General features: G+C 35.1%; 1 protein-coding gene across 2 annotated transcripts in view; it reads left to right on the forward strand.

The window, feature by feature from the left end:
• The first annotated feature begins 412 nt into the window (after window positions 1-412).
• LOC134715596 (uncharacterized) overlaps window positions 413-19690 on the forward strand; it is a 29703-nt gene continuing 10425 nt past the window's right edge. The window contains exons 1-9 of one of the 2 annotated variants that reach the window (XM_063577884.1): window positions 413-2752; window positions 3256-3391; window positions 3990-4258; window positions 5349-5489; window positions 8476-9435; window positions 9469-12318; window positions 12962-13027; window positions 17872-18358; window positions 18910-19158. In XM_063577884.1, the coding sequence (XP_063433954.1) occupies window positions 574-2752; window positions 3256-3391; window positions 3990-4258; window positions 5349-5489; window positions 8476-9435; window positions 9469-12318; window positions 12962-13027; window positions 17872-18358; window positions 18910-19158 (7337 nt within the window). In that variant the 5' untranslated portion in view covers window positions 413-573. Of the gene's footprint in view, window positions 2753-3255; window positions 3392-3989; window positions 4259-5348; window positions 5490-8475; window positions 12319-12961; window positions 13028-17871; window positions 18359-18909; window positions 19159-19690 lie in introns of both variants that reach the window. The other variant, XM_063577874.1, reaches the window with a different exon arrangement.

Consider the following 19690-nt stretch of genomic DNA (forward strand, 5'->3'; position numbering starts at 1 on the left):
ATTATGATAACGTACGTTCTAGCAGACCTCAAGCCAATGTTGAATAAACACACACAGCGATATGCACATTTCTTTTTTCTCTCTTTTCTTTATATTTTTGCACCCCATTATTCTCTATCCTGTAATTCATTGGCCTACACGTATTTTTCTCTATTTTTTATTTTTCTTGAGGTTTGTCCTTTATTTTGCACTTTTTCCCCATTACGGTCTTTTCTATAATAGTTTATTTGATATTGTTATTATGTCTCTATGTTGTTTCAATTTAGTTTAAAATTCAGCAAAATATTAAACAAACGAATAAACAGATTGTTTGAATAATCATTAGGGATTATATAGAGCTTAAACAGAGGGGGAAAGTATACAATTCGATGGTTTTTCCAGGCTTTAGTTTTTCCCAATATTTCGCGGGAACAGTTACTGAACCACGTGATTAATAAACTGTCATGGAAGAAGAAAAAGAATATTTTTTGGCACACGACAAAACGAAACAAGAAAACTTATATATTAAGTGTTCAAGTTCGACCAAACTATGCCCTATACATTGAAATACTCCAATATATATATTCTGTAAGAATGGCAAACGTTAATCTTTCAATTGGGAAACTTGTACCCGTTTTAATAACCCACGTGGAATTTCAGACGGGAGGCTGCATCGGATACGGCCAATTCTGTGATGCAGAAGTTGTTGACAGTCTGTCAGAGAAAGTCACACAAGCAGCCAACGCCTCTAGGCCAATTGACGCATGTGTGGTAAATGATATTGTCCTTGCATTGTATCGTGAAGATGAAAATTGGTACAGGGCAAAAGTATTGTCCACGAACGATAACTCGCTCTCCGTATTATTCATTGACTATGGAAATTCAGAAGTCGTTGACATTAGCGATGCAAGACTTGCCCCAACAGAGTTAAAGCAATATTCTGGTTTGGCAGTAAATTGTGTTTTGGAAGACATACATCCAACTGACGGTAACACTTGGTCAAATGGGGATAAAGAAAAGATACAAGAGGATCTGCTAAATAAAGAATTTACCGCAGAAGTAACTGATATAGTAAGCAGTGGTTATGTTATTGCATTAAATACTGAATCCGGCCAGTATCAGTTTGGCTCAAAGGAAAATGGGACGATTGGAACAAACTTGGCAACAATGAATTTAACACCAGGTGAAAGCTACAAGGCATACATAGCATATGTTGACAGTGCAAATAAATTCTGGATACAGTTAAAGCAGTTTGAAGTAAATCTTGAAAACTTGATGCAAGACATATCAGATTACGCAGAGACTGAGGCTCAACCATTACCACAGGCCAAACGTGGCACTTGTTGTATAGCAAAATTTAGTGAAGATGCTGTCCCATACAGGTCAAAAGTTTTGGGAATTACCAGTGATAAATGTCTAGTTCAGTTTGTTGACTATGGAAATTCAGAATCAAAAAGTCTTGTTGATTTAATGGTGATTCCTGAAAAGTTCTGTCAGTTACCAATCCAAGGATTTAAATGTTGTTACACAAGAAGCAAGTTAAAAAGCAATACATTAGATGAAAAAGTTCAGGAACTTACTTCAGATGAAGATGGTGTAATTCTGACAGTTATTTCCAAGTCTAGTGATGAATACAAAGTTGAAATAGATAAAATAGAAAAACTATCTGATTCTGAAAGTATAGAAGTCCAAGCATTTGAGCCTTTGCCAATAGATTTAAACAAGGATTTTGATATTTGTATATCACATGTTTTTCATCCAGGAAGATTTTATGTTCAGATAATTGAAAACGCTCCAATTATTGACAGTCTGATGGATAAAATATCTCAGGAATTTGAATCTAGTCGTAGTTTGTCAAGTATAAATGTTGGTTCACCTTGTATTGCAAAATTAAGTGATGGTGCGTGTTATAGATCAGTAATAAAAAGTGCTCAAAGTGACAATGTGTTAGTGCTTGCTGTTGATTTTGGATTTGAAGAATTGGTTAGTAATTCACAGGTTAGAGAAATTTCTCCACGTAGTATGCCGATACCATCACAAGCTCTTGAATGTACAGTAGATTCCACAAAGATAGAAGAAAAAAATTGGTCTGATAAAGAGATCAGACTTTTGTCTGAATTTGAAAGCAAGGAACCATTGATAGCTAAAGTGACTGCCAAGCGCGGAGCAATTTTTCAATTAGATTTGCACGATACAAAAGATCCCGAATTAGACCGATACATAAATGCAGAATTGTTAGGAGTTGGAAAAGGTAGTAATGAAAGAATAATACAGAATTCTAAAATGACACCTAAAAAAGAACAAGTTATGATTCCAGGACCACAAGTAACAGTTGGTCAAAAATTACTTGTATGTGTGACAGCAATGAAGTCTACAAACCAGTTTTTTGCTCAGATGACAAAATGTGCAAGTGAAATTGGTGAATTGCAACAGAAACTTCATGCCAACTACGAAAATTATAGTATGTCACAAGGCGTGATGAAAAGTATAGGAGTAGGAGATGTTTGTTGTACGAAATATGTTGATGGAGGTTGGTACAGAGGAATTGTGACAGGTTTAGAACAAGGCAAAATAGAAGTAAGCTTTGCAGACTTTGGAGATTCAACAACCTCAAATTTGAATAATCTGAAAGAATTGCTACAAAGTTTTGCAGTGATGCCTCAACAATGTATTCTTTGTCAGCTTCCTAGCTCGAGTACTGGATTGACTAAGGAAACTGTAGAAAGTGTGCTGATGAATCAAGTAGTTGAGGTTCTGATAAAGATGAAGAAAGGTAAGCTGTAATGGCAGTTTTAATTTAAGCAATAGCTAGCAGACTGGGGAAGATCTTCTCAAATAGTTGTAATACCAAAAATCTGGTATCAATTTTTAGTGATAAATAAATGTGAATATTTGTTTTTCATAAGCATGGCTGTTCTGGTGCACACATTCATGTACATGTCAACAAATTTGGCTGAGTAATAAAATAGGATTTATAGTCTACTCAAACAATATAAAACGCAACGAGTTACTGTAACAAAACCAGTGAAATATTAAAAGTTCGTCATTCATATAAACAAACAAAATTATTCAGCTTTATTTGTTGTTCATCATGTTCATAGGTACATGTAGATAAAAGTAAAACATACAAGTTTTTAGTAAACAACCATGATAGGTATTGTTATTTCAAAAGAAATTGTTGAATGTATTTAATTTCAAATGTTTTGGATAGTTATTGTTACTTCAGAAGAAATTGTTGAATGTATTTAATTTCAAATGTTTTGATTTTTGTTTCAGATTTTTCATTTCCTCTTTTTGAAGTCGAGTTAACTAGTCACCCTAATAATGGAAGAATACTTCAGAAGTTGAAAGGACAGCCATCTGTTCCTAGAATTCCAAGACCAGCAATGTCAAATCATGTTTCTAATACAAGGTAAGCATGATAACAGTTACATGTATCAACTCTATGCTGGAAAACAAACGAAATGACTTAATTTCAAATAAAGAGAGACATTTAATATTCTGCTCTTTTGCAGATAACTGCTGTTTTTTCCATTTGTCCATTTTGATTTCTTTGTATTACAGGTACAAATTAGTAATTAGGCTCCACTAGAGAGCCATATAAAAAAGAAGATGTGGTATAATTGCCAATGAGACAACTCTACACAAAAGACCGAACGACACAGAAATTAACAACTATAGGTCACTGTACAGCTTTCAAAATTGAGCAAAGACCATATCGCATAGTCAGCTATAAAAGGCCATAAAATAACAAATATAAAACAATTCAAACAGGAAAACTAAGGGCCTCATTTATGTTCAAAAAATGAATTTACCACAAATATGTAACACATCAACAAACAACATCCACTGCATTACAGTCACCATGACTTCTTTCATTTTTAATGAGAGATTAAAAAAAGATGAAGTTCTATTTTACTGATACATTTACTGAGAAAATAAGTAGTTCACTAGCCACAAAATGTACTCAAAAGAAAACAAATTTATGCTTTGAACTTTTTAATTTACAGTTTTGCAGATTCCCTAGATGACTATCAGCCTACGGTTGTCTCCCTGTATTCAGCAGAAGAGGTTATGGTGACTCATGTTATTGACCCTGAACACTTTCACTGTCAGATGAAGAAATTTGCTACTCACTTGGATGAAATCATGCAATCTCTAGAAGATCATTGTAAAAAACTTGGACCCAATGATGATTGTATAGGAGATATTCGTTTAGGACAGCCATGTTTAGCTAAATTTAGTGCTGATAATTCTTGGTACAGAGCTAAAGTTACAGGTTTGTTACAAGGCATACATAGAGCTACATATTTTGAAAACAATTAGAAGTAATTCCAACCAATTTGATATCTTGTTTAAAATATTTCAATTGAAAATAGTTGTGAAATTTTTCACTGTATGACTCTAAAAAATTACTTTTAAGATTTGCGCTCAAAAGCAAGGTTGGTCAGGTAACCAGACATATATTATTTTGGCCTTAGTCTGATTATATAGCCCCTGTTTTGTCAATTTGTCTTCATGGGACTTTTGCTGAATCATCAATATTTTCTCTCTTTATTTGTGATTTATACAATCATTGCATTATTAATTAAATTTGGTCATTCCGAAAAATTAAAGACAAATTTAAGAAGAAAGTATGTTGTTAAAGAAAGCAATAGTTGGTTCAAATTGTCATCAAAACGTAACACGTAAGGAGGCTTTTGGGTACAAAAAGTTTCAGCAAAAAATTAAACATTTGTTTTTTTCATGACAAATTTTATTTATTACACTATTAGTTATTATTTTACAATATGGTACAACAATCGACCAAAAAAATCGGTTCAATTTGGCCCCACTTGACTTCTAAAAAGTTTATCATTGAAAAAGCTCCAAATTATCTCTGTTTTCTGGGCTGTGCTTCTGTCTGTCCCTTTTCAGGTTTAAGTTTTGGTTAATGTTTTTGGTCCAGATAGTTTTTATCCTACATCGATCTTCTGATGTCGTCCCTAATTGTAAAATTTAAGCGATTTCTGTAATGAGGTTATTTTTGTTATGGATATTACCTCTATTTCTCCTATTAGTTCAACAGAAAAAAGGACATTAACAAAAATGTATGCTTCTTTCAGAGGCAGAATGTGAGCTTAAATGAACAGTGACCCCATTTTTTTTATTTCATGTCTATTAAGTATGTGAAATGTCATTTATAAAAAAAATATAGCTAAATCCTATAAAAAAAAAATGATTTATACCCTCAAGCCCCCTTAAATCAAATTCTTCACTTGTTTTATAGAACAGGATTTACAGTAAGGATGATGGACAGGCTCCAATGTTTTATTCTCCAGTGAATTAGACAAGTTTGAATTTGATTTTTCCAACTTTTTTGTTTTCAGGTCTCCTTGCTGGAAAGAACCTTGTGGAGGTGTTGTTCATAGATTATGGTAATACAGAATGTCAGGAAAGAGATGGATTAAAGATGGTACAACCTAAACATTTAAACTTACCTTCTCAAGCAATATTTTGTGGTTTATCAGGTAAACATTATACATCAAGTCATCAAAATTATACCATGGAAAGGGTCATATTGATACATCCAAGGGTTTTTTCTTTTAAAGTTTCATGTATTTTTATACGACCGCAAAAAATATTGGTATTACGACATCATCATATTCGTAATCGTCAGCATTGTCCGAAGATGGATGGTTTCCAGATAATAACTTTAGTATAAGTAAACAGAAATCATTAAAATTTTAACACAATGTTTATAACCAAGAAAGGAAACTTGGGGATTATGGTTCCTAAGGTTTAGGAATTAGGGATCCAAAGGTCCAAAAAACAAGCATTTATGTAGTTTCAGGACAATAAGTTGTGTAAAAGTATTTCTACTGGTCTGAAATTGTACCACAATGTTTAATACCATAAATAAAAGGTTGGGATATATTTTAAGGGTTATGGGGCAAACAGTCTAGGAATATAGGGCCAAAAACAAGCATTTTTATACGACCGCAAATTTGGAAAAAAATTTCGTCGTATATTGCTATCACGTTGGCGTCGTCGTCGTCCGAATACTTTCAGTTTTCGCACTCTAACTTTAGTAAAAGTGAATAGAAATCTTTGAAATTTTAACACAAGGTTTATGACCATAAAAGAAAGGCTGGTATTGATTTTGGGAGTTTTGGTCCCAACATTTTAGGAATTAGGGGCCAAAAAGGGCCCAAATAAGCATTATTCTTGGTTTTTGCACAATAACTTTAGGTTAAGTTAATAGAAATCAATGAAATTTAAACACAATGTTTATGACCACAAAAGGAAGATTGGTATTGATTTTGGGAGTTTAGTTCCCAACAGTTTAGGAATAAGGGGCCAAAAAGGGACCCAAATAAGCATTTTTCTTGGTTTTCGCACCATAACGTTAGTATAAGTAAATAGAAATCTATGAAATTTAAACACAAGGTTTATGACCATTAAAGGAAGGTTGGTATTGATTCTGGGAGTTTTGGTCCCAACAGTTTAGGAAAAAGGGGCCCAAAGGGTCCAAAATTAAACTTTGTTTGATTTCATCAAAATTGAATAATTGGGGTTCTTTGATATGCCGAATCTAACTGTGTATGTAGATTCTTAACTTTTGGTCATGTTTTCAAATTGGTCTACATTAAGGTCCAAAGGGTCCAAAATTAAACTTAGTTTGATTTTGACAAAAAATGAATCGGTTGGGTTCTTTGATATGTTGAATCTAAAAATGTACTTAGATTCTTGATTATTGGCCCAGTTTTCAAGTTGGTCCAAATCTGGGTCCAAAATTAAACTTTATTTGATTTCATCAAAAATTGAATAAATGGGGTTCTTTGAAATGCCAAATCTAACTGTGTATGTAGATTCTTCATTTTTGGTCCCGTTTTCAAATTGGCCTACATTAAGGTCCAAAGGGTCCAAAATTAAACTAAGTTTGATTTTAACAAAAATTAAATTCTTGGGCCTCTTTGATATGCTGAATCTAAACATGTACTTAAGATTTTTGATTATGGGCCCATTTTTCAAGTTGGTCCAAATCAGGATCTAAAATTATTATATTAAGTATTGTGCAATAGCAAGTCTTTTCAATTGCACAGTATTGTGCAATGGCAAGACATATCTAATTTCACAATATTGTGAAATAGCAAATTTCTTTTTAATTAGAGTTATCTTTCTTTGTCCAGAATAGGAAGCAAGAAATATCTTATTGCAAGAATTTTTTTTAATTAGAGTTATCTTTCTTTGTCCAGCATCAACTTAAATCTTTGTTATATACAATATACAATGTATATTCACTTTTTACTACCAACTGATAAATTTAAATAATCTTTACCATTCAGTGATAACAAGCAGTTTTTTTACATCTTAATATTTTATGGTGTATTTAAATGAGTAGTTATTGTTGCAAACTCCATTAGAATATTTTAATTGAGATTAGTTTTGGAATAAGGGAAAGGGGGATGTCATTAAAAATTGGGTTCAATTTTTCTCATTTGAAATTTCATAAATAAAAAGAAAATTTCTTCAAACATTTTTTTGAGAGGATTAATATTCAACAGCATAGTGAATTGCTCTAAGAGAAAACAAAAGTTTAAGTTCATTAGAACACATTCATTCTGTATCAGAAACCTATGCTGTGTCAACTATTAAATCACAATCCAAATTTAGAGCTGAATCCAGCTTGAATGTTGTGTCCATACTTGCCCCAATCGTTCAGGGTTCAACCTCTGCGGTCGTATAAAGCTACGCCCTGCGGAGCATCTGGTTAAGAAATTGCTGAAAGAAATTCTTTATAAAAATAAAAATCCAGATAATAACTGTAGTGTTTGCAGCAAACAACTTGAATCAGACTTATTTTAAGGGTCAAATTAGGAGTCAACCTATCAAACTAGGTTTGCTATAGTTCCTTTTGCATTTTTGACAGCATTGTAATGAAGTGTTGCTATAAAAAAGGAAAAACATAAATGTATGATTTCAATGAGACAACTATCCACAAGAGACCAAATGACACAGAAATTAACAACTGTAAGTCAAAGCACAGCCTTCAACAATGAACAAAGCCCATACTGCATAGTTGGCTATCCCTGAAATTACTAGGTAACTTGGCTGATTTCTTTCTAACTTGATGAAAGTTTTGTTCATTAACACTAGCATTTGTGACCACAAGCATCTCTTCAATATCGTTTTTATGCCCCATTTATGGGCATTATGTTTTCTGGTCTGTGCGTCCATTCGTTAGTCTGTTTGTCCCACTTCAGGTTAAAGTTTTTGGTCAAGGTAGTATTTCATGAAGTTGAAGTCCAATCAACTTGAAACCTAGTAAACATATTTCCTATGATATGATCTTTCTAATTTTAATGCCAAATTAGAGATTTTATCCCATTTTCACGGTCCACTGAAAATAGAAATTGATAGTGCAAATAGGGCATCCATGTACTTTGGACACATTCTTGTTAAACTAACATTTACATTAAGCCAATTGTTATAATCATATTTATATCATTTCAGGAATTGCTCCCTCACAAGGGTATTGGCCACCAGAACACATTACACAATTTGAAGATTTGACACTTGACCAAAACTTTAACACAGTTTTCAAGAAATGGAACAAGGAAGAAGATAGATACTCAGTAGAGATGACGACATTACCAGGAGAAAGCTTAAATCTCAAATTTGGCAGTATGTCAAATTCACTTTGTTCAGAGCAATCAGATGATCGTGGAAGAAACAGATCTGTAGAAATGTCTGGCAATAATGATATGAAGGTGAAAGTTGGTGGGTTTGGTGACTCTGATGGAGGTAGAGGCTTTGGTGCAGCCAGTCGTAGCTTTGGTGGACGGGATGAAGATTCTGGTAGAGGTGGCCGCAGAGGTGGTTATGGTGGTGATAGAGGAGGAAGAGGAGGATTTGGGGGTGGAGACAGAAATGGTGACGGTGGGGATAGAGGTGGAAGAAGAGGAGGGTTTGGTGGAGACAGAGGAGGACGTGGAGGGTTTGGTGGTGGAGATAGAAGTAGTGGATTTGGTGCATCAACAAAAACAGATGACGACTGGGGAGATGGAGCATCAACTACAAATACCAGTGCTGGATTTGGTGGAAGTAGAAGTTTTGGAAGTGACAGAGGAGGAAGAGGCAGTTTTGGAGGCGATAGAGGAGGAAGAGGCAGTTTTGGAGGTGATAGAGGTGGACGTGGAGGAAGAAGTAATGGGTTTGGAAGAGAAGACAGTAATGATGGAGGATTCAGTAGCAGTAGAGGAGGTTTTGGAGGAGACCGAGGAGGACGTGGTGGAAGCAGAGGTGGCTTTGGTGGTGACAGAGATGATAGTGGACGTTCTAGTGGATTTGGAGGGGATCGGGGTGGTAGAGGAGGTAGTTTTGGTGGAGACAGAGGTGGCAGAGATAGTGGATTTGGTGGTGACAGAGGTGGAAGAGGCGGTAGTTTTGGTGGAGACAGGGGTGGCAGAGGAGGTGGATTTGGTAGAGACAGAGGTGGTAGAGGAGGTGGATTTGGTGGAGACAGAGGTGGTAGAGGAGGAAGTTTTAGTAGTGACAGAGGCGGCAGAGGAGGTGGATTTGGTGGAGATAGAGGTGGCAGAGATAGTGGATTTGGTGGTGGCAGAGGAGGTGGTGGTGACCAAGGTGGTAGAGGAGGATTTGGTGGAGACAGAGGTGGAAGAGGTGGAGGTTTTGGTGGCGACAGTGGTAGCCGAGGAGGAGGTTTTGGTGGTGACAGAGGGGGAGGATTTGGAGGAGACAGGGGAGGTGGCAGAAGTGGGGGATTTGGAGGTGGAGGTTTTGGTGGTAATACAGTTCAAGCTTCTGCTGATGAAGATTGGGGAGATACTACATCAAGCCCACCAGCAGCTAAACCAGTTACAGACAGAAAAGGAAATGGAGATAGTTGGGATGTTAAACCATCAGGAAGCCCTGCAGTGATCCATAGTGGTGGTGGTGATGGTGATGATAAATGGACACATAAAAACTTGAATAGATTTGTGTCTCAGAAATTTGTACTTGGGAAATCTTTAACTGTTAGTGTTGTCTATTCAAATAACCCAGGTGAATTCTGGTGCCAGAGTTTGGATCAAGTACCTGCTTTTGAAGAAATGTCGGAAAATATGAACAAAGAATACAACAGTATTACTGGTAATGACTTGAATCTTGACAAACCAGAAATACAGATGCCATGTATTGCCAAATTTTCTGAAGATGAACAATGGTACAGAGCAGAAATTATAAGCAGTAAAGGAGATGACTTAGAGGTTTTATTTGTTGACTATGGAAACACAGAAACAGTATTGAAATCGTCTGCAAAATCCATCAAAAAGCAATACTATAGTATGCCAGTACAGGGAATTAAATGCTCAATGAACAATCTAAAGCCAAATGGTAAATCTTGGTCAGAAAAATCAAATGATGATTTCTCTACATTAACAACTGACAAAAATACAGAATTGAAATTTATAAGTCTATCGTCTGGAACTTATGAAGTAGAGTTGAAAGATACTGACACACAAGATGACATTGCAGCCAAATTAGTAGAAATGGGTCATGCCACATTTTCGCCAGGAAGTCAAAAAGTTATCAACCCTTACCCATGTATTACACTACCTCCAGACACAACAAAAGAAGTGTTTGTATCATGGATTGATAATCCACATTGTTTTTGGATTCAGCTCTCTGAGGCTACTGATAGTCTAAATGAACTTGTTGAGAAAATTCAAGAGGAATATACATCAGGACCATCTGCAAGTTCTACTGTTGAGAAAGCAGAAGTAGGAATGCAGGTTATAGCTCAATTTACAGACGACAATGCCTGGTATAGAGCTTACATTGAGAGTATAGATGCTGGGAAAAGTTGTGTACGTTTTATTGACTATGGCAACTCTGATAAAGTAGAAATGGAAAAGTTGCGTAAACCTACTCCAGAATTGTTAAGTACAAATGCATATGCATTTAGATGTAAATTAGCTGGAGTGAAACCATTACAAGCAGGTTGGAATGTTGACTCTAAGGATATAATGGAAAGTCTGGTAGACGATGCTGTCACTTGTCTTGTCAAGTCTTTTGACAAGGATGAATGTACTGTAGAGATTACAGTGGGGTCTAAAAACATTGCAGAGGAACTAATCAACACAGCAGTGGCTAGAAAAGATGAAGGTCCAGTAGAAATAGTTAAACCAGTAACTACCACAGATATACCATCAAGCTCACAACCAAGTAGCTCACACAGTTCTATACCAAGTAGATCTATAAATAAAAAAAATCCAGTCTCTGCGTTTGTTAGCTCAGTTATATCTCCGTCCAAATTTTATATCCAGTTTGCAGATGAAGAGGCCGCCTTGGAAAAATTAGTCAGTAGTTTACAAATAGCTTATAATGAGAACTCAGGAGAGGGAACAGATTCTGCTGTAATGGGACAATATTATTGTACAAAGTATACAGAGGATGATTCATGGTACCGTGCCATTGTAGAAAGCCTTGGTGATAAAGTAACAGTCTGTTTTGTAGATTATGGTAATTCTGAAAGTGTCAATATGTCAGATTTGAAACTATTAAAACCTGAATTCTCCACTTTACCTGCATTTGCTGTAAACAGTTGTTTGTCTGGGGTTGAACCAGTCACAGATAAATGGTCAGATGAGGCCAATACAGCTTTTGAAGAAGCAGTTGTAGACCAAGAGTTAACTGTTAGTTTTACCACCGATTCTGAAGTATCTGTTTCCAATGGGGAAGGAGATGTAGCTGAGAGTTTGATTACAGCAGGACATGCCAGAGCCAGAACTAACTCTGATTCTACAAACACTACAGAGAGTAAATTATCTATTGAAGATCAGCTTACACCAGTTGGAGAAACACTTGTCTATATATCTGCTATAGAGGACAAAGGATTTTATTTACAATTGTCAAGTCAGGAAACTACACTACAAACCATGTCAGACCTATTACAAACATTATGTCCAACACTACAACCTGTCAATCTAACATCACTATCAGTTGGAAGCTTCTGCTGTGGTAAATTTTCTGAAGATGAAGCATGGTATAGAGCAGTTGTGACTGACATAAAAGATCAAGAAGTTACTGTCACCTTCATTGATTATGGAAATGGGGAAACATTACCAGTTAGTAGTCTTAAACAGCTGCACAAAGATATACTGTCCCCAGCTATGGCATTCCATTGTTGTTTAGATGGTTGTGAATCTGTAGACCCAACCATACTAGAGCCAAGACTTACAGCCCTGATGGATTCAACAGAATTGAATGCTTCGTTTATGGGAAAGATAGGAGATTTGTACAAAGTTGTGCTTACAGATAGTGGTGTAAATGTGAACCAAGAATTAGGTGATAAAGGTATGGGAATTGTATCTTCTTTTTAAATGTTGTTTAACCAGTTTATATTAAATATTTACAAAATCTAAACAGAAATTAATCCCTTATCTAACAAAAAGGCCAACTGATTATTTTTGGTGTTGCTTTAGTACACTTCAAATAGTTCAACAGTATCAAAGTTTGAAATGAAATTGTATGATTGCCAATGAGACATCCTACGGCCTTCAACAATGAACTCCATACTGCATAGTCCGCTATGAAAGGCTGAAACGGTTTAATTAATGTAAAAAAAATAATATGTAACACAGCAACAAACGACAACCATTGAATAACAGACTCCTAACTTGGGACAGGCACATACATACAGCTAGGTTTAACAAGTTAATGGGATCCCGACCCTCCCCCTAATCTGGGTCAGTGGTATAACAGTACAACATAAGAACGAGCTATAAAAAATCAGTTATCCAAAGAACACCTCAATGTTGATCACATTGTAAAAAATATTTGAATGTGGGTAAAGGAAGTATTATAAATAATGTTCTGTCTATATAAAACACACTAATGAATAGGAATTTCCCATAGAACAGTAAAAACTTTAATGAAATTGATCTTTCCAGAAAATATCCTTATTTTCCAAATAATTTATTTAGAAATTCTCTTGCAGCTGCTGTTCTAGCTGGTGATGTCATGGTCCTTGACGAAACAGGAGATGCACAAAAACTCTCTGAGGGTAAGTTATAGGAATTAAAAATAGTTTTATGTATTTGTTTTTTTGTCACTTAAATTTTATCTTATATTGAGTAACAGGATAACTATGTTTATTTGGAATTGGATTCTTTGCAAGGTCTTCATGACTGCCAGACAGTTCACTCGACCTTTACCTTTTTCAATTGTCGATCGGTGATTAAATTTCTTTCTCATAAAAGCATGGGGTCAACTTTATTTAGTGAATGGAATAATTGTAAGCTATACATGTCAGTCTTGCAGGGTTCATGTGGCCTTGACCTAATTTTCATGGTTGGTTGAGAATTGTTTATCTTTATCTTTAGGACTTGACATAAAATAAATTTCAACATAAAATCAAGGGGGAATAAGACATGTGCACTCTTGTTAACATTTTTGTTGAGCCTTCGACTTTAGTAAAAAAAACGAGACTAAGCGATCCTACATTCCGTCGTCGTCCTCGGCGGCGTCCACAAATATTCACTCTGTGGTTAAAGTTTTTGAAAATTGAATAACTTCCTTAAGCTATACTGGATGTCTACCAAATTTGGACAGAAGCTTGTTTATGATCATTAGATAGTATCCAGAAGTAAATTTTGTAAAAATAAAATTCCATTTTTTCTGTAATTTATTTATAAATGGACTTAGTTTTTCTGCGGGGAAACATTACATTCACTCTGTGGTTAAAGTTTTTAAAATTTTAATAACTTTCTTTAACTATCCTGGGTTTGTACCAAACTTGGACAGAAGCTTGTTTATGATCACAAAATAGTATCCAGAAGTAAATTTTGTAAAAAAAATAAATCCATTTTTTCCTTTTTATACTTTTAAATAGACTTAGTTTTTCTGCCAGGAAACAACACATTCACTCTGGTTAATTTTTAAAAAAACTTTCTTATACTATTTTAAATTTGTACCAAACTTGGACAGAAGCTTGTTTATGATCAAAAGCTAGAATCTATAAAGGAAATTTTGTTAATATTTTGTACCTGTGTATCTGTATTTTACTTATAAATGGACTTAGTTTTTCTTCCAGTTAACATTACATACAGTCTGCAGTTAAAGTATTTAAAACATTTATTCGATTTATCAACTATCCTGAAATTTTTAACAAACTTGGACAGAAGCTTCTTACAATCAAAAGATAGTATCAAGTGGAATATTTTTATTGATTGTTTTCCTCATTTTTGTTGAGCCTGGGAGTTACAGCAAAAGTAGGCGAGACACTGGGTTCTGAGGAACCCTTAAGAATTTTTATTCTTGAATGCCATTTATCTTTGAGATTTTTCTAATACTATTGGCAGTAGATCAAATTTATTTGATATATGGAATGATTGTAAGGTGTTCATAAAATGTACTCATCAGTTTGGCAGCTTTCATTTGACCTTGGCCTTATTTTCGTGGTTCTTTGATCAATGTTAAGTGTGTATGTTTTTGATTGTTTCTTAAAACTGTATGTAATTGGTGATGGAAAGATTATAAGCTGTACATGTCTGTCTCGCAGGTATCATTAGTCCTATCCTCTTTTTCATGGTTGATTTGTCAATGTTAAGTTCTCCTGGTCTGTTTCATGTATACAAAATAGCAAAAATACACAAATGGCAATAGATCAACTATGTTTGGTGTATAGAATAATAAGATTTACATGTCTGTCTGTCTTGGTTTATCTGACCTTGGCCCCATATTTATTAATCATTGATAATGTTAAGTTAAGGACTATCAACGTAAAGCATGAGACATTTCAGCATGTTCTTTCTTGTTTCCAGTGCGTGAACAAACATGGCCACAGCTAAAAATAGAACATAAAGGTAAAAAGCTATCATTGAATCCAAAAAAAAATACAGAATATCTGACAAGGTAAAAAATGCTCATTGTATTGACATTATTTTTGCAAATTATCAGATGACTTCTTAAACCCCATATCACATTTTATTCATGAAATGCCTTCTTTGAATTACTTTCTCCTTTCTTGTTCATTTCATTAAGACTGAAAGATCTACCAATTGTTATGGAAAGAGAAAGGATTTTGTGTATGAATCCTTGACATGTGTCACTAAATTATTCCAACTTGCGCAACAACAACAAAAAAATCAGTAAAAAAAAGGAATTTTACTGCTAAAATTTTTTTTTTTTAAATTGGTTCGAGCTTGAGACTGAACCTAATTAACTATCATACTTATATATCATTTATATCACATCAACCTTCACTATCATGCATATATCAATTATATCACTTAGACCTTCACTATCATGCATATATCATTTATAACACTCCGACCTTCACTATCATGCATATATCATTTATATCACACCGACCTTCACTATCATGCATATATCATTTATGTCACATTAACCTTCATTATAATCGTATATCATTTATATCACTTCATTCCTTATTTTTAGACCTCAAGTCATTGGCCATGGATGATACTAATTTAACTTTAGATCAAACAGGTTTTTCAGACATATTGTCTCCTCTAGAGGAGTCGATAGACAACATAGAGAAGTTAGATCAAACTGCTTCATTAGATGACACACATTTCACACTTGATCAGACTGGATTTTCAGAATGTTCCCAAGATGAACCAAATCTCACACTAGATCAGACTGGAATCTCAGAAGGTTCCCCAGATGAACCAAATCTCACACTAGATCAGACTGGATTTTCAGATTGTTCCCCAGATGAACCAAATCTCACACTAGATCAGACTGGATTTTCAGAATGTTCCCCAGATGAACCAAATCTCACACTAGATCAGACTGGATTTTCAGAATGTTCCCCAGATGAACCAAATCTCCCACTAGATCAGACTGGAATCTCAGAAGATTCCCCAGATGAACCAAATCTCACACTAGATCAGACTGGAATCTCAGAAGGTTACGTAGATGAACCAAATCTCACACTAGATCAGACTGGAATCTTAGAAGGTTCTCCAGATGAACCAAATCTCACACTAGACCAAACTGGAATTTCAGAAAGTGTCCCAGATGAACCAAATCTCACACTAGACCAAACTGGAATCTCAGAGTGTTCCCCAGATGACACACATCTCACACTAGATCAGACTGGAATCTCAGAAGGTTACCCAGATGAACCAAATCTCACACTAGACCAAACTAGTATCTCAGAATGTTCCCCAGATGAACCAAATCTCACACTAGATCAGACTAGTATCTCAGAAGATTCCTCAGAAGAACCAAATCTCACACTAGACCAAACTGGAATCTCAGAATGTTCCCCAGATGAACCAAATCTCACACTTGACCAAACTGGAATCTCAGAAGGTGTCCCAGATGAACCAAATCTCAAACTAGTTCAGACTGGAATCTCAAAATGTTCCCCAGATGAACCAAATCTCACACTAGACCAAACTGGAATCTCAGAAGGTATCCCAGATGAACAATATCTCGCACTAGATCAGACTGGAATCTCAGCCGGTTCCCCAGATGACACACATCTCACACTAGATCAGACTGGAATCTCAGATGAACCAAATCTCACACTAGATCAGACTGGAATCTCAGAGTGTTCCCCAGATGACACAAATCTCACACTAGATCAGACTGGAATCTCAGGAAGTGTCCCAGATGAACCAAATCTTACACTAGATCAGACTGGAATCTCAGAAGGTTCCCCAGATGAACCAAATCTCACACTAGATCAGACTGGAATCTCAGAGTGTTCCCCAGATGACACAAATCTTACACTAGATCAGACTGGAATCTCAGAAAGTGTCCCAGATGAACCAAATATCACACTAGATCAGACTGGAATCTCAGAATGTTCCCCAGATGAACCAAATCTCCCACTAGATCAGACTGGAATCTCAGATGAACCAAATCTCACACTAGATCAGACTGAAATCTCAGAATGTTCCCCAGATGACACAAATCTTACACTAGATCAGACTGGAATCTTAGAAGGTTCCCCAGATGACACAAATCTCACACTAGATCAGACTGGAATCTCAGAAGGTTCCCCAGATGACACAAATCTCACACTAGATCAGACTGGAATCTCAGATGAACCAAATCTCACACTAGATCAGACTGAAATCTCAGAATGTTCCCCAGATGACACAAATCTCGCACTTGATGAGACTGGATTTTCAGAAATTACCCCAGAAGAAACAGTTGAAGAAGAATTTCAGGGTAATATGCCATGTGTTGACCACTGTGTCCTGTGTAAATCTAATGGATTCCCCTCAGCATTATTCAAACTTTGCACAGTTTTTGCTCACGTTTGGAATATATGTTATTCATATTTTGGACACATTAGAATATTCTTGTGGCCGCTTTTTAAGGAACATGGTGTACTGGTTTATGTCTGTCAGTCCATCCGTCCCACAAAACTTGTGTCACACTTTTCTTAGGAACTGTAATGACGGGCTTCCTGAAATTTGGTAATGAAAATTCAGAAATTATTGCAGACTCTTTTTTATATAGCGATTTATGAAGAATGGACAATAATGTGAGATTAATGATGTGGATTACAGGAAATTCTGCATAAAGATGCATATATTAGATATCAAATTGCTAGTTCTAATTATTGTGATACTAACCAAGTTGCACTATTTGAATTTATAATAAAAACGTCACAATAATTTCTGAATTAACTGGAAAACGCTTCATATTAATGCTTTTATCATCACTCATAAACTTCCTATTTAACAAATATTTAAAGCGGGTGCATTATTTGTGAGTAATAGCTAACAGTTCAACTTGTTTATTTGAAGATTATTCCTACACACCATACAAATATTTATCTTGTCTAGTTATATCTGGCTTCATTGCTATAATGATAAAATCATTTATTTCAGTTGAATAATTTCTGTTTTTATCTTATTTTAGCTCCACAGGAACCAGTAACACATAGTTTGAAAGACTTGAAATTAGTAACTTTGAAAGATGGAGAAAGAATCTCAGTAACCGTTAGCCATAGTGACAGTCCAAGTAAATTCTATGTTAATAAAGAAGAAAATGCCACCAAAATAAGCACCTTAATGGATGATATGTTCAATTTCTATTCTAACTTATCTGAAAAGCAATATGAAATAACAAAGTTGGAACCTCAAATGGTTTGTGCAGCAAAATTTTCTGAAGATGATACATGGTATCGAGTCAAAGTGACATCAGTTGACAGAGAGAAGTGCCATATTTTCTATTTAGATCATGGAAATTCAGAAGAAACTTCAATAACATGTTTGAAACAGTTGTTAACAAAATTTACAGAATTACCCATTCAGGGCATTTCATGTATATTGTCTGGTATTGGTGCCACAGGAGACAAATGGAGTGATGAGGATTTCACACTATTTGATGAACTAACCAGCGAGAAGTAAGTATCTTTGAATAATGCAAAAATTAGTTGCTTAATTTAGAAAATTTTGTAAATACTTGTTACTCTCCTGTTTTACAGCATTTAGTTTACCACTATCAGTTTATCTCATGTAATTTTTTTTTGCTTTTTTCCCAGCAGGTTCAAATCAGAGGCTAATATCAAGCATCATGCAGGCATGCTGAACTTGAGATACATTTTCAAAACTGTCGTTCATCAGCCACTATTTAACCATTGTTATATTTAATATATATTCCTTATAAGAATGGCAATATATGAAATTTAAGCATTTTTCTCAGGAGATACAAGTCTTACCAAAAAAGTTACATTGTGATAGGATTTCAGATCCATCGCTCATAAACATCAAGAATGTGTGTTGTTTAACTTCTTTTTGTCTTGTGCCACTTATAAAGTATGTAAATGATGATTTATGTGCTTCTTTTAATTTTATGACACCACTAGTACTATTCTATGATTCCTGGAGTTTACTTAGTGACTTTTAATTTGTTGAATATATCATCTACTAACTGTACTTGCATGTTTTGTTACAGGAGCCTACTAGCAGATGTGATTGGTCATGGCAAAGGTAGATCATACATTGTACAATTGTTGGATATGGGTATATCAGTCAGCCAGTCTATGATTGAGAAGTCACATGGTATTGTGGTATCAACTCCATGTGTTAACACTAGAGTGAGAAGAGTGTTCTCCGACTCCAGTGATGTTGCCAGTCCTATGAGAATGAAGATGCCTTCTCTGACCACAGACGAAGAATCAATACTGGAGGATACATTTTATGGGTATCTAATAATTTGTTGAACATATGCTATGAATTCAGAAATGATTGTGTGTATTCAATGTTGCAATTGTTAAAAAAGGACACAAATGCAGGAAATGATAATTGTAATTTCAGGAAATACAAATAATGTTATTAAAATTCAAAATGCCATTACAACATTTGTATTTTAATTGCATATAAAAATATATAAAATCCCAGATCTTAATGTGTTTTACAGGTATTTGCTATAGATTTATCTATAACCACACAAATAAAAATTGAGAATGGAAATGGGGAATGTGCCAAAGAGACAACAACCCAACCATAGAGCAGACAACAGCAGGAGGTCACCAAGATGTCTTCAATGCAATGAGAAATTCCCGCACCCGGAGGCATCCTTCAGCTGGCCCCTTAATAAATATATACTAGTTCAGTGATAATGAACGCCATACTAAACTCCAAATTGTACACAAGAAACTAAAAGTTTAAATAATACAAGACTAACAAAGACCAGAGGCTCCTGACTTGGGACAGGCGCTAAAATGCGCCAGGGT

Source organism: Mytilus trossulus, chromosome 1 (genome assembly GCF_036588685.1).
Source record: "Mytilus trossulus isolate FHL-02 chromosome 1, PNRI_Mtr1.1.1.hap1, whole genome shotgun sequence".
NCBI lineage: Eukaryota > Metazoa > Mollusca > Bivalvia > Mytilida > Mytilidae > Mytilus > Mytilus trossulus.